Raw genomic sequence first — 14,497 nt, forward strand, 5'->3', positions numbered from 1 at the left:
AGAAACCTTAGCTTTTTGTCTGTTTATACTTTCTTTGAGTCGAAAAAAAATAATGTCACAACAGCCCTAGGAGACTAAGACATCTTTGTGGTATTTACCCAAAATTGTGGTGGCTGAAGCTCAAGTCCTCTCATTACTGCTTTTTAAAAATAATTTTTCTAAAACCTCTCTCATCCCTCTAAAAGTCATGTCAGGAAAACACAAGTTTTCTTCTCTTACTGAAATGGGTTTTGTCCACTTGCTGCTGGTTCTAGTACACCTGAAGTTGCCGAAGTGCCGAGAACCCCTGCCACCATAGCTTTTTTGCTACTGAACCAAGGTTGGCATAGCAACTTGCAATCTGAAGCAATCTGCCTGAAGAGATTTAAACCTGTCAACTGGAAGAAGTCTGAGGTCTCAATGGTTTTCTGTTCTACACTGTTGAAACTGCAGTTTGAGTAAACAGAAGCCAGAGGAGCAAAACAGGCAATTTTTGTTAATTGTGAATCAGAAGGTTGTCCTCTGTCTGATCAGATTAAGCTCAGGATGAATTGTTCGTAATCTAAATTGTAAACTAAAATAAGAGATTAAACAGGTTTACAAATTCATCACAATGCTTATTGTTCTTTTTAAAAATGAAATTACAGTAAAGGGTAAATGAGACATACATGAAAGGAAACAAAAAACAGAACTCGGGTTCCCTGCTCAGACTTGGAAAGATAAGCAATCCTTATTATGTGAGAAAAATAACGTAAGTAGAAGTAGCCCAACATACTCCATGCAGAAACAATGACTTGGGTATCTCATGCCATACTAACAGATTAGGACAATGATTTCATTAGAAGCATCTTTCTGAAAAAGAATGTTTAAATCCTCCATGAGCAGATTAACCAGAAGTTGAAACTGGCAAGGGATCATAGAACCATAGAATCATTTAGGTTGAAAAAGACCTTCAAGATAATTGAGTCCAACCATCATCCATGCCCACTAAACCACGTTAAGGAGTACCTTGTCTATGTGCTTTTTGAATAACCCCAGGGATGGTGACTCAACCACTTCCCTGGGCAGCCAATTCCAATGTCTGACAACCCTCTCAGTAAAAAAATTTTTCCTAATATCCAATCTAAACCTCCCCTGCCGCAACTTGAGGCCATTTCCTCTCGTCCTATCTCCAGGCACCTGACAGAAGAGACCAGCACCCACCTCACTGCACCCTCCTTTCAGGTAGTTGTAGAGAGCGATAAGGTCTCCCCTCAGCCTCCTTTTCTCCAGACTAAACAGCCCCAGTTCCCTCAGCCGCTCCTCAGAAGACTTGTGCTCCAGGCCCCTCACCAGCTTCGTTGCCCTTCTCTGGACACGCTCCAGCCCCTCCATGTCTTTCCTGTAGTGAGGGGCCCAAAACTGAACACAGTACTCGAGGTGCGGCCTCACCAGTGCCCAGTACAGGGGAACAATCACCTCCCTGCTCCTGCTGGCCACACTATTTCTGATACAGGCCAGGATGCCGTTGGCCTTCTTGGCCACCTGGGCACACTGCTGGCTCATATCCAGCTGGCTGTCAACCAGCACCCCCAGGTCTTTCTCCGCCGGGCAGCTTTCCAGCCACTCTTCCCCAAGCCTGTAGCGCTGCGTGGGGTTGTTGTGACCCAAGTGCAGGACCCGGCACTCGGCCTTGTTGAACCTCATACAATTGGCCTCAGCCCATCGATCCAGCCTGTCCAGATCCCTCTGTAGACCCTTCCTACCCTCCAGCAGATCAACCCTCCCTCCCAACTTGGTGTCATCAGCAAACTTACTGAGGGTGCACTCGATCCCCTTGTCTAAATCATTGATAAAGATATGATGTGATGGGCCAATAGAAACACATGCAATTGAGGAAGGGCAATAAAAATGTTGGCCCCAGGCTGAATGGGGCTGACTGACCTAGTGACAAAATGACATTGAAAACACTAGAGACACACAACGCCGCCTTTGTTTCACTCATTCCTAGCAAGGTCTTCTTGCCAGCCCTGCCCCAATCTGTACCAGAGTTTAGAGGAGATGCTACAGGGAGAGAGAAGTGTAGTGTTAGGGACTTGCTTAAGTGAGCTGGACATATACAAGTTTATAGACCAGAATGAGATGCATCTGAAGATGCTGAGTGAGCTAATTAATGACCGTTGTCTGTTTTGATAGTGATGAGGTCCCCAGTGACCAGAAAGACCCCAAAAATACATCCATCCTAAAACAGGCAAGGAAGAAGACCCAGGGAAACACAGTTCAGCCATCCTCACCTCAGGCCCTGCAAAGATGATAGAACTGCTTGAAGTGACTCCAGATGCTTGAATGACAAGACAGCGATTGAGAAAAGGCAGCATCAATTTGCCATTGGCAAATCATGGCTGATCAGCCTGAGTGTCTTCTGGAATTAAATGACTGCCTCTGAGGATGAAGGGAAAGCAGTGGATGTCATATACACTGAAAGTCTTTAGCAAGGATTTCAATATGGTACTTCATCACATCCTTGTAGCCCAACTATGGACATATGGACTAGATGAGGGGAATACAAGATGGGTGAAAAACTGTCTGCATCATAATTTTGAAGATTGGTCTACCTAGCAGACAGTTATGAAGGGCTTTCCTCAGGGCTGATAAAAGCACCAGAACTGCTTAACATCTTTACCAGTGACCTACACCACAGGACTGAATGCCTTCTTGTCCAGTATGCAAAAGACATCAAATTGGCGGGAGAGCTGATACACGACAGGACATTGCTGCCATTCAGTGGGACCTTGCACGACTAGAGAGACAGTCTGCTAGAAACCTGATGAAGTCCAACAGTGACAAATGCAAAGTCCTTCACCTGGGACAGAATAAGAGCAGCAACATATGCTGCTGGGGACCAGATGACCTGGGAGCAGCCCTGCAAAAAAGTACCTGGGAGTCCTGGTGGATTTAAAACTGAATATGAATCAGGAGCACACTTTTGCAGCAGTGAAGGCTAACTGTATACTGGGCTGCGTTAGCAATGGTATATCCAGCAGGTCAAATGAAGTGCTTATTCTCTCCCTACTTGGCACTCATTTGGGCACTCTAGAACACTGTGCCCTGTTTTGACTCCTCAGTACAAGACAGATACTAACAAACTGGAACAAGTCAACAAGAAGGTTTCTGCGATGATTAGGGAGTTAAAGCATAGAAAAAGAGGCAAAGGAAATTAGGATTTTTACCCTAGAAAATTCTAAGGAGGGAATTGCAGTCCTTCACTACCTAAGGGGAGATACAGGGAAGAACAACCCGTACTTTTAAGAGGTGCACCACAAAAGGACAAGCAGCAATGATGACAAGTCACAATAAGGGAAATTATGATTGAAAATAAGAAAAAAAGTGGAACAGGTTGCACAGAAAAGACATAAAATCTCCAAGGACAGACAAGAGATTCCCCAAACTCAAGTGGTCAAGGCCCTGAGCAAGTTCATATCTGAAGGTAGCCTGTCACTGAGCAGGCAGTTGGGCTAGATCACACCACCCATCATCCTATTATTCTGTCCTTGCAGAATGCACCCAGCTGTCTCTCAGTGCCGCAAAGAATGTCATCCTCAGCCTCTGTTCCATCCAACAAGCCCTGCTCCATCTAGCACTCTTTAGAGATGGCACCATTGTCTACAGAGACCTGAAAATGTGTTTTAGTTTGGTTATCCCACCCCTTTCTCTCGGAAAAGTGAAAGTTAATTTATATGATATACATGCAAACACTCAAAATGTATCCTCAGTTACTTCTCCATTTACATTCCCACCTTTATAACCTTCATGTTGCTTTTGGGGGGAGCAGGGAAGAAGAGCAGAGTGTGCAGGGGGACATATAAGAAAATAAATCCTTACCTGAAGAAAGACCACCACCTGGTCCATTCCACTGGAATATTGGATCAATCAGTTCTAAGTTTCGCAGATGATTTGTCAGACATAAAATACGTGGACTGTTGTGATTCAGCTTGACATAAACTTTGACTGAAAAAAAAAGATCATTAGCATCAAGTATTAATCAATGGTATCCTAACAGTGAGCTACATAAATTTCAAGACAGTGGTTCAACAACGATCTTGAATGGAGTTCTAATTTTCGGACTGGTTCTGTTATCTCTACCATCAAAATGAAATACCAAATAGACAGCAGGTTTGTTTTCTCCAGAAAATAAAATTAAGAGAGTTCTTCCTCATTCTAGGCTTATCTGGTTGTGTAAACATGAACCCAGTGCACTGTAACATCCTCCTGAATGGATTATGTCATTTAGCAGGTTCTCACAAACACAGGCTTCTGAAGCGTTCTGTCTCAACTGATGTCCAACACACACGTGGAGAGAGTGTATTTGCAGTATGCTGGTCCATGATACTCAGACTTAAAAGCTTGCTGTCTCCATTCTATTAGCAATTGCCTTTTACCAGTGCACAATGTACTTGCTTAAAACGGGTTTAGTGTTGTAGCTCACTAAATGGTGAGCTACCTCTTGTTTAATTCAGAGATAATGAGATAGGAAGCGAACTGAGTAAGATAAGGATTTACTTAAGCCTTTTCCCACAGTAAAGCAGGTGTGCACATCTTGTATGCGATTTGTAACATATAGGTGCTTCTAGATCTTCAATTGTTTCTAAAAACTACAACTCGTATAGTCATAATCAATTCCATAATATGCAGGATTTCAGTGTGTACATTTTGTTTTATTTTCCTTCCCACTGACATTCTGCAAAGTATTTGTCCTCTTCAGAAGCATGGGATGCTAGGTATTTAAGCTCTAGTGAGGTCTAAACTTGAATATACCATGCTCTGTATAAGGCTACTCTAATGCCACTGAAAAGCTACAACTAATATAAAACATTACAGCTACTACAACACTTGTGATTTGGAGAATCTGACTAATAATTAAAACTGAATCAAATAAGCAAATGACCACAATGTTATCTCACCATTGGCTATTTCAGATTCCCTGCAAGTGGAAAACAGTTTAAGTATTTGTTGCAGGAAAGGATTAATGCTTAGAAAAGTTTTCACTTTTCCATTATGGCAACTGGCGGTAATGCCACCAGAGTTTTCTCTCCTCTCCAAGTATGATTTTTTGCTTTCATTAAAAAATGAAAAGCCACTTACATTCACATTACAGTATTAAGTTGTTTAAACAGAATAAAGACTTAGATATAACATTTAATACATAAGAATAGCTTCAGAATTTTGATAGTCTTAAGATCAGTATATATGTCCATCCCAGCTAATAAACAGTTTTTTACAGTAGCTTATACTGCAGAAAACAGCAAAGTATCTATTTTCAATTGTACGGTAGTATATCATGGAAATAAATGTCATTTACAGGTGGTGTTTCAGTTTTTAACCCTGAAGCATGAAAATTAATATGAATTCTACATGTTAGTGCAATTGCCAATATGATTATAGTCTTTTTCCATTGCAAATCCTTAATACTTTTTTTCAAAATTTACTAACCAACTGGCTTTAGTAGTCGTCTACTGGGGCAAAATTGCGTACATTGCTTATCTCTCCCACTTCACATTTTGTTTTTTATTTCCTCAAGGTCACTTTGTTCTGTCTTACAGCAATATGAAAAAAAAAATTACATCTCCATAACAAAAAGTAACAAAATTATGGTGTCACTATTATTAAAACCTGCCAAGATGGTAAATTCTGTTCCACCACTTTAAACTTCCACGACAGTTTTGTAAGCATGTATCATAGGATACAGAAGGGTATCTGATAGAAAATAATGGTTGAAAAAATATCTACCAGGTATAACCTTATTCTTCTTGCTTTCCAAGTAAAGTCTTACTCTTTTAATTAAAGTTCTTTGCTGTTTTTCTTATTTGTTCATATTCTCTTCATTATAAAAATATTTACCTTATATAGAGATCCAAAAAAGAACATTTATGTCAGGTATTTTAAAACTGCAGGATTTTAAAAGTGCAGGATTGTATTTAACCAAATTTTGGGGAAAAAAGACCCTCAAAATAAAGATGTTGCCCAGCATCTCAAAAGAACACTGGAGCCAAATCTAGTATACTTACAACGGTCTGTCCCAGAGAAGGTGGGAACATTCTTTATTAATACTGAAATATTTAGAAACAGAGTTGGGATAAAACATTTTAATCTCACCTTCTAACTTTCAAATTGCCTTCAGCCATTCAAGTAGCAGCCATGTTTACAGACATGAGTCAGAATCAGAAGAGGAAAAAAGTACACTAATAGGATGAAACTTTAGACCACTCAGAGCCATTATTTAACATTAAATAGCATTATAAGATAAAATACTAAGAGAAACCTTTAAAAACAAATTGTTTCCCAGAACTGTTTCACCTCTGGACAAAAATTGATACGTCTAAGAATCTGTACCAAAAAAAAGTCAAAAAATGTTGTCTCTTAGCTTTCCCCCAAACAACAGAAGTATCACTCCTAAATATGCTACTAGTAAAGCTGTTACTGGAAAACACACACGGAAAAAACTATGGGGAAGAATATTACCAAAATCAAGCTAGCAATGTGCATTTAGAGAAAAAGCAACATGAGTAAATATATGGCAAATGAGGAACAGCCTGGTCTTTAATTTAATTTTCAGATTTTCCAGTAATTGTTTAGCTTCATGAGAAAAGAAAGGGGTAATAATATATTCTGGAGTTAGATGGATTTAACTTAGAAAACAATTAATTCTTAACTCTTCTTAATTTTTGTTGTAGAATATAACATAAAATTCAAGCTTCAGGTTATGTGTACATAACAAGTAAGATGAAGTCAGAATACCTACAGTGGAAGAAAGCAGTATTTCCAAGCAAGAGTCCTACAGGCAGGTGGAAGAGTACACAGAACGCTGTTATTGTTGTAACAGTTACAGAAAAGAATTATCTCAGTTTCATAAAAATTGAGTAAGAATAAAAAAATCTATAAAAAATAAATTCCAGTGACAGAAATACATTCTGTGGGATGGCCTATTAAGTATACATAAGTCAGTACAGAACTGCAGTTAATTAAACCACTTAAAACCATTTAAAACAATTCAACAACAAGGGATATGATAAAGAGGGGCCTTTTCTTGGTAAAAACAGTATTTTCACTAAGATCTGTACATTATGTTTAAAGAAAAATACCTGGAAGTATGACAGATCCCACTATTTTTAAGCTACTGTGTCTTGGCCCTGCACTTCTGAAAAATCTCTTTGACGGTTGAACTGTTAAAAGATAAAACAGTGACATTAATACAACTATTTAATTTATCTGAAAAAGCAAGCAGCATACTTTAGGTTAATCTACACCCTTTATAGACTTGTTCTTCAATGGATATTAAGTTCATATCTGCCTAATGTCTTAAACAACGCATGACTCTCATTAAGGCAACAAAAACCAAGGCAAAGGCCCAATACCAGAAAAAGCACCCTTATTCTAAACAGCACTTAAGTTTAGATTTAAATATATTAGTGTTTTACAAAAGAACTGTCACATTTTAAATTAAGATTGTCCATAATGGGGAAAATGGGGATGGGCACTGTCCAAAATGAGTTTAAAATTTAGCTGCATTCTTGTGATACCCTCAGTCGGGATGTCAATCAACACACATGCTGACCATTAATGAAGCAATGAACTTAGGTTCTGTCATGATTGTGATTTTCTTAATTTCCACATGAAATGAAATATAAGGTATTTTATGGATATTTTAATTTGCCTTTCTTCTATTTTAAATAGAAATTTAGAACATGTTCGTAAAGATTGCAAAGCTTTGCAAGACATACAAGGCTTCTGAAAGAAAACTGAAGTATCTTTCAGGTGGGCATTCTAGTACAAATCAGATCTGAGTATCTTTTACAGAGTTTCCAGAGATACAGAACTGAAGCCAGCAGAAAGATAGCAGCAGCTATGAGACCTCTCAACATTTTGTGTTCTTTGTCTCCACCTCCTGCTTGGAAAGAACATAGGTTACTGGGAGTTAAGATATGCTTGTGATTTCTAATTCTTTTGGGGAATCTGGGAAAGAAAGTAAATTACAAAGGAATAGAAAGTTTTGAATACAAAAGACAGCAATAAAATACCAAACATACCATCAGTAGCAATTATCTTATGAAGATGGGCTAAATAATTATGTGGCACCAGATCGGTGCTTGTTGCTAACTTAGGTTCAATGTTCAAAAACTAAAAGCAAAAATAAATACTCTGGTAAACTGGTTATAGATTAAGGCATTTGTTGGGGGCAATGAGAGACATGGGGTCGAGTCCCAGCTTTTTGATTTATCTTGTTTCGAGCAATAATGGGAAATCATCAATTCACCCCATCTATTATACAAATGGTAACTGTACTTCTCTACAGTGTTGTTATGGAAAACATAAGCAGGGAAGATTCTCCAGCTATCAGAACAAGATAATAACAGTAAGTTAAACGAACTGCCTGTACTTGTAATTTCAGAATGTAAGCAGAGTACACCACTGAAAATACCTAGAAAGTAGGAAGAAATAAAACCTTGCTTGAGAAAAAAAAAAAAACTAAGATAATCATAAGAGTAGTCTCATATATGATGGATTTCTGTGATTAACAGTTTAATTTACTTCACAATATGTCTTCCCTATGTACCACTTCCACAACTTCATTTGAGGAGCAAAATATTTCAAATAACTTCATTTGCCCCAAAGACCTCCTAAAAGGATTGGAGGACTTTTATTGAAAAACAAAATGGATTAAAATTTTCTCACTGGAATATTTATGTTAAGTCTTTTAGAATTCTGCTGCACTGTCAGAAATAAAACTAATTTTTCACTAAAATTCAGCTCCCAAAAGAACATGATCAGATTCTCCATTGACAAAAATCAACATGTGCTTTGATTTTAATAACAGCATACTAGTTCACAGCAAATTATAAAACCTACCTGAAAGCCTGCCTGTTTTAAAATTCCTTCTGCCACTGTTAACTGTCCACATGGTCAATAAATATTTTATGAACTGTCAAGTTGATTTATGGACCATAATTGGAAAGGAAAAACATAATCCACCAAAACCAAATAAATTCATGAGAGAAAAACTGAAAACAACAATCTTATACAGAAAGTATTCAAAGTTTATCAAAAGGCAACTGAAGAAATGCATCTAGAAAAGTTAAGCAGTGCAAACTGACAAGGTATGAGCAGATATACATAACTTTATAGGATGTTTAGGCACTACTTAATTAATGCAAAAGGAAAGTAATATTTTTTACAATAATAACTTAAACCCGAAGATGGAGCTCTTGAACTGTTTATTTAAAAAGAATTAGAAAAAGTGGAAGCAATATAGTTACTGAAGGAAGATAATGTAAAACTTCTGGAATTACTTTTTTGGTATCTTCAGTGACATTGCATGCTACATTTTGAGAAAGACAGCTTAAATGCTCTTTCATGTGTATACACGTTTCACTTCCATAGCAGCCATTTCAGTCAGTAAATGTTTCTGTCCGCATATGAATCTCAACTCTCATACATTCTTTCCCTCACTTTCTACACTGCCTTTTAAATTTTTTTCAAGCCTTTTTTCAGGTTTCCTACTTGAATTCCTTTGCTCTCCTCCTAATCACCTGGAATTTAAATGGCACTTCCTGCAATAGTCTCTAGCACAAATCATCTTCCCATTCTCACTTTCTATTTTAAGAGTGCATGTGATCAGGTTAAAAAGATGCTTTTCATAGAAAAAAAAAAATCAAGAGGTCATTAAGTCCCACAGAAAGAGCAATAAAAAACAATAGAGGACAAGGGAACTGCTTAAACTGCATTTTAAACTCATTAAATATATTACTCCATCCCTTCAATCTGAACCTGCACTTAACAAGCAGTGGGAAAAGCTGTTCCACTCACTTTTGAGAAAAATAAATGAGATTTCTGAATCAATTCCCCAAATTAAGTTTATTAAGCAGCTCAATATATAGAGTCTGATTCCTCATTGTCTTGTACTTCTTACAGGCATAATACAAGGTGTGAGCAACAGTTCCTTTTGCAGAAGAACACAGATGAGGAAGTTGTTTTACATCACTATCAGACACATGGAAGTTTGGGGTAATTCACCCCCAAGTCCAGGGTGATTCAAACATCCCAGCCGCCTGAAGAGCCATTCCTGAAGACTGGAATTCAGGGGTACATTTGCCATATAAGGTACCTATGTTACTTGAGGATTCATCCGGCAACTTTAAAATCTGATGGAGTTAAATTTAACAGCCTTACTACTAACTTATGTCACTGAACCAGGCCAAAGATCCTGCAGTAAGGTAAATTTAAGTGTAAAATGCTAACACCCTGTTTGATGCATTTAAAATCTACTTGGCAGATGTATAAATTCTACCCAAACACACAAAAATTGAGCTCATGTATTTCTAAGGGGTTCTGCCTGTAGGGGGAAGAGCCTCAATTAGAGATCAGAAGTAGCAGGTGGATTGTACATGTAAAAACAACCCCTCCTGCTCCTCCCTGGTCAGAGTGAGTTACAACAGTGCCAGGTGAAGAACGTTCCCTTCCCAGTTCCTGCCCAAAGGAGGAATCTGGGTAGGTTAGTACTGACCGAATGAGCATTCCTTCCTATGCCTATTGAGTTGAAAGGGAACGCCATTCACCCACTTAAAGTTTCACATCAAGTATATTCTACTATTTCATAAAACATTTTATTCTGAACCTTTTAGTCTTAAAATGAACATTGCAGTTGCAAAATTAATCATCTTCACAATAATTCATCAGAAAATTAAATTTGTTCTGAAAATTGCAGTGGCAGGAAACAGTATGAAATAAGCCTTAAACAATTAAACAATCAATTTATTAATTAATAAAATACTGTATTACTAGAATGTTCAATTGGCATAGTTTCAATTCATTTATTTAGAAATTAAAATTCTATGAAGCAATAGGAAAAGATTTATTTAAGTTATGGTAATTGCTAGAAGTTTTTCAAAGTAATTACGTTTCGAGATAATTTTTGTAAAGCGATTTCTGCACCAAAAGATTATATAAATAGCAACACTACTTAAGTTATTTTTGCTCAATCATGCTAATAGTCTAGTGTTTTTCTATAACCAAGTATTTTAATTACAGCTGGCATTTCTAAGCTGCCTATTGATGGTTAAGTGCTGTGCAGAAATATTACCATTTCTATTACTAGTCCTGTGAAAGTCATATAGGAGAAACCAAACTTCAGTTTCTAATCTGTCTCAGTTAGGTTTAACCCTTTTGACAAAAAACCTGCAAGATATGAACTATCTTGTGTTTTCAAGTAGGCCTTCACATTTCCTTTCTGACAATTACACCACTAACACATTCCATAAGTTAAAAAGGAGACTTTTTTTCCTTATCATATAGAAAGCTAAAGTTAAAAATATTGTATCTTTTAAGTAAGATGGAAACTTCCTTCAGATGGCTCAAAAAAGTCAAATGTAATTAAGATGTTTTGAGAAACATGCTCCACTTTTTGTCCTCAAAAAGTTTAAGTATTCACTTAAGGAAAAACACATAAGCCAATACTGTCAGCATTAGTAAACAAACAAACAAAATAAAAAAATCCTTAAAGGTTCGTATTCTTTACATCAGTCTGAACTCAGACTATATTAGTAGCACCCCAGTGCAATAAAATTGAAGTGTCTTTTTTTGAGTTGACAATCTCTATTATGCCTACTAAAACCAAAGACAGAAGAAATACTATGACTTTTCAGTGAATATACACTAAAATACCGTGCATAGTTTTTCCCTTTTTTGTCAGAGTAGAACAACTTTGAACTTCACCTCTGATCTTGCTCCCGGAAAAGACCTTGGCTTTCTAAAGGAACTGGTGAAACACGATCATAATCAGACCATGGAATAAGAAAATCTGGCACGTATGCACACTAATGTACAAATTAAATAATCTAATTTAATACTATCAGAAAGCCTGAGGGATTTACTACGTTCAAATTTCAAAACCTCACTAGGAAGCAGAGACTGTCATTTCAGGCCATTCCCAGTCTCAGAGCTGAGAGGCCGTACGACTGAATTTCCCGATCAGTGACAGCTAAGAGCCGCAATTATGCACGCAGTGGATACAAGACCAGTGCCGGTACGCCAGAAATGTACAGTCTCCGTATCCTACCACATAACTATTTCTGTCCCTCAGAGCCTTCACCAAAGCGATGCAGCTCTTTCAGCCGAGTACCAACATCACCAGCTACTTGCCGCCTGAGCGACCACACAGCTGCTTTGGCACGTAGGAAGGAGAAGCACCCCTTCTCCCCAAAACTGACCGTCCGTTTTTTAGGGGGAAAAAAAAACATTACTTGGATAACCCCGTAGCTTTCCTGCATCCACCTCCGCCTCCACACGCGTGAAGGAAGTTTAACCCCACCGGTGGATATGGCGGGTGTCACACACAGCCCCCGGGGAATGCTTTCGTGGAGCGGTGTGAACAAACGCGTGAGGGCAAGGACAAAAGGCGCAGGCGGGCAGCGAACTCGGGAAAACCGGTAAAATTCCTACCCGGGGCGGGAAACGGCGACGTTCCAGAGCCCTCCCCGGGCTGCGCGTCCAGGCCCTGCGGGGAAGGGGCAGCCTGCGCCTCGGCCCCGCCGTCCCGCCACCCGCCCGAGCCCCCCCCGCCTGCCGCCGGCCTGAGGCGAGGGGCAGCCCGGCGACCGCCGCCCGGGGCGGCACCTGCGGGGGGTGCCTGCCGCAGGACGAGGAGGAGCAGGAGCAGGAGGAGGCGGCGGCGGCGGGCCGTGAGGCACATCGCCACAGCCCCGCAGCCTCTTCCGACCGCTGGGCAGCCGGCAGCCGCCCCCAACGGCCGCCTGGCGAGGAGGCGGGCGCGGTGAGGTGAGGAGAGGCGGGAGCAGTGAGGTGAGGAGAGGAGAGGCGGGAGCAGTGAGGTGAGGTGAGGAGAGGCGGGAGCAGCGAGGTGAGGTGGGGAGAGGCGGGAGCAGCGAGGTGAGGTGGGGAGAGGCGGGAGCAGCGAGGTGAGGTGGGGAGAGGCGGGAGCAGCGAGGTGAGGTGGGGAGAGGCGGGAGCATGAGGTGAGGAGAGAAGAGGCGAGGCGGGCGCAGTGAGGTGAGGAGAGAAGAGGCGAGGCGGGCGCAGTGAGGTGAGGAGAGAAGAGGCGAGGCGGGCGCAGTGAGGAGAGGAGAGGCGAGGCGGGCGCAGTGAGGTGAGGAGAGGCGAGGCCCGCCCGACGCGGGGTGCTGAGGGCGAGGCGCGGGGCCTGGCCGCCTGCGGCCTGCCCTGCCCTACCGCTGCCTTCCCCGGGGAAACACCTGCCGCCGCGGCTGCTCCGTCCTTAATTGTGCGGCCGCCGGGTTCTACATAATTAATCCCAACCCATTAACACCCGCCCCTCTGCTCCAGGGGCAGCTGCGTTGAAGCAGCCAGGCCTGCGGGGGTGCGGGCTGCACCTGGGGGCAGCCGGAGGGACAGCGAGCTGGCTTCATGCTCGGTGCGGTTGTTCCTAAAAAAGAGAGCACAAGGACGTTTGCATTGGAAAACCAAAGGACGGTGCTGAGCTAGTCACTGTCGTGAGCGCGTGCAGCTGCGCCGCTCGGTCTTCGTTGCGCTGCTACAGAAGGCAATTAGGAAAGCGTCTGCAATCCCAGGACACTTGCGTGTTCCTGTGGCATAAGAGTATTTAGTTTGTAGTACGGTAGAGAGGATTTTTTGAAGGGGGGGGGTGGTGGTGGTGAGTTATCATTACTCAGGTAATGAGTTATCTGGGAAGCAAAGTCTGGCAGGAAAGTTTCAAAGTATGGGAAGATTTGGTATGTTGTTACTGTGCCAGAGAAGAAAAATAGCTGTTTACATCAAAGAACCAAAAAGACTGCTCTATGGGAATCCTGAAGCAAAGTAAAAGGCAGACATCTAGTAAAGAGGACTGGCTTAGACATATGACCAGCTCATCCATGTGCTTCTTTAAAGCATGGATCACTTCTGAAAATTGGCAGTAGAAATAATTCAGCCTTACTTGGCAGATTTAATTCCCAGGATAATCTGGACAGAATCCCTGTCAACAAAATCCAAGATAAAACTTTGTCGTGGTTTAACTCCAGCCGGCAGCTAAGCACCACGCAGCTGTTTGCTCACTCTCCCCCAGTGGGATGGGGGAAGAGAATCAGAAGAGTAAAAGTGAGAAAACTCCTGGGCTGAGATAAAGACAGTTTAATAGGTAAAGCAAAAGCCACACACACAAGCAAAGCAAACCAAGGAATTCATTTATGACTTCCCACTGGCAGGCAGGTGTTCAGCCATCTCCAGGAAAGCAGGGCTCCATCACATGTAACGGGGACTTGGGAAGATGAACACCATCACCCCGAACATCCCCCCTTCCTTCTTCTTCCCCCAGCTTTTATTTGCTGAGCATGATGTCCTCTGGTCTGGGATATCCCTGTGGTCAGTCGGGGTCAGCTGTCCCGGCTGTGTCCCCTCCTGACTCCTTGTGCCCCCCCAGCCTGCTCGCTGGTGGGGTGGGGGGAGAAGCAGAAAAGCCCTTGGCTTGGTGTAAGCACTGCTCAGCAGTAACCAAACATGCCTGTATTATCAA

The 14,497-nt window shown here is 41.2% G+C and overlaps 1 protein-coding gene across 1 annotated transcript in view; it reads right to left on the reverse strand.

Annotated features, from left to right (window-relative positions):
• Positions 1–12,700, reverse strand: part of ZPBP (zona pellucida binding protein) — a 32,442-nt gene extending 19,742 nt beyond the window's left edge. Inside the window, exons 1-2 of the mRNA XM_052788186.1 lie at positions 12,451–12,700; positions 3,841–3,966 (exon numbers count right to left, since the gene is read on the reverse strand). Of these exons, the coding sequence (XP_052644146.1) occupies positions 3,841–3,966; positions 12,451–12,700 (376 nt within the window). The remainder of the gene's footprint in view (positions 1–3,840; positions 3,967–12,450) is intronic.
• Positions 12,701–14,497: the final 1,797 nt, after the last annotated feature.

This window comes from Harpia harpyja, chromosome 5 (assembly GCF_026419915.1).
Source record: "Harpia harpyja isolate bHarHar1 chromosome 5, bHarHar1 primary haplotype, whole genome shotgun sequence".
NCBI classification, from domain to species: Eukaryota; Metazoa; Chordata; class Aves; order Accipitriformes; family Accipitridae; genus Harpia; species Harpia harpyja.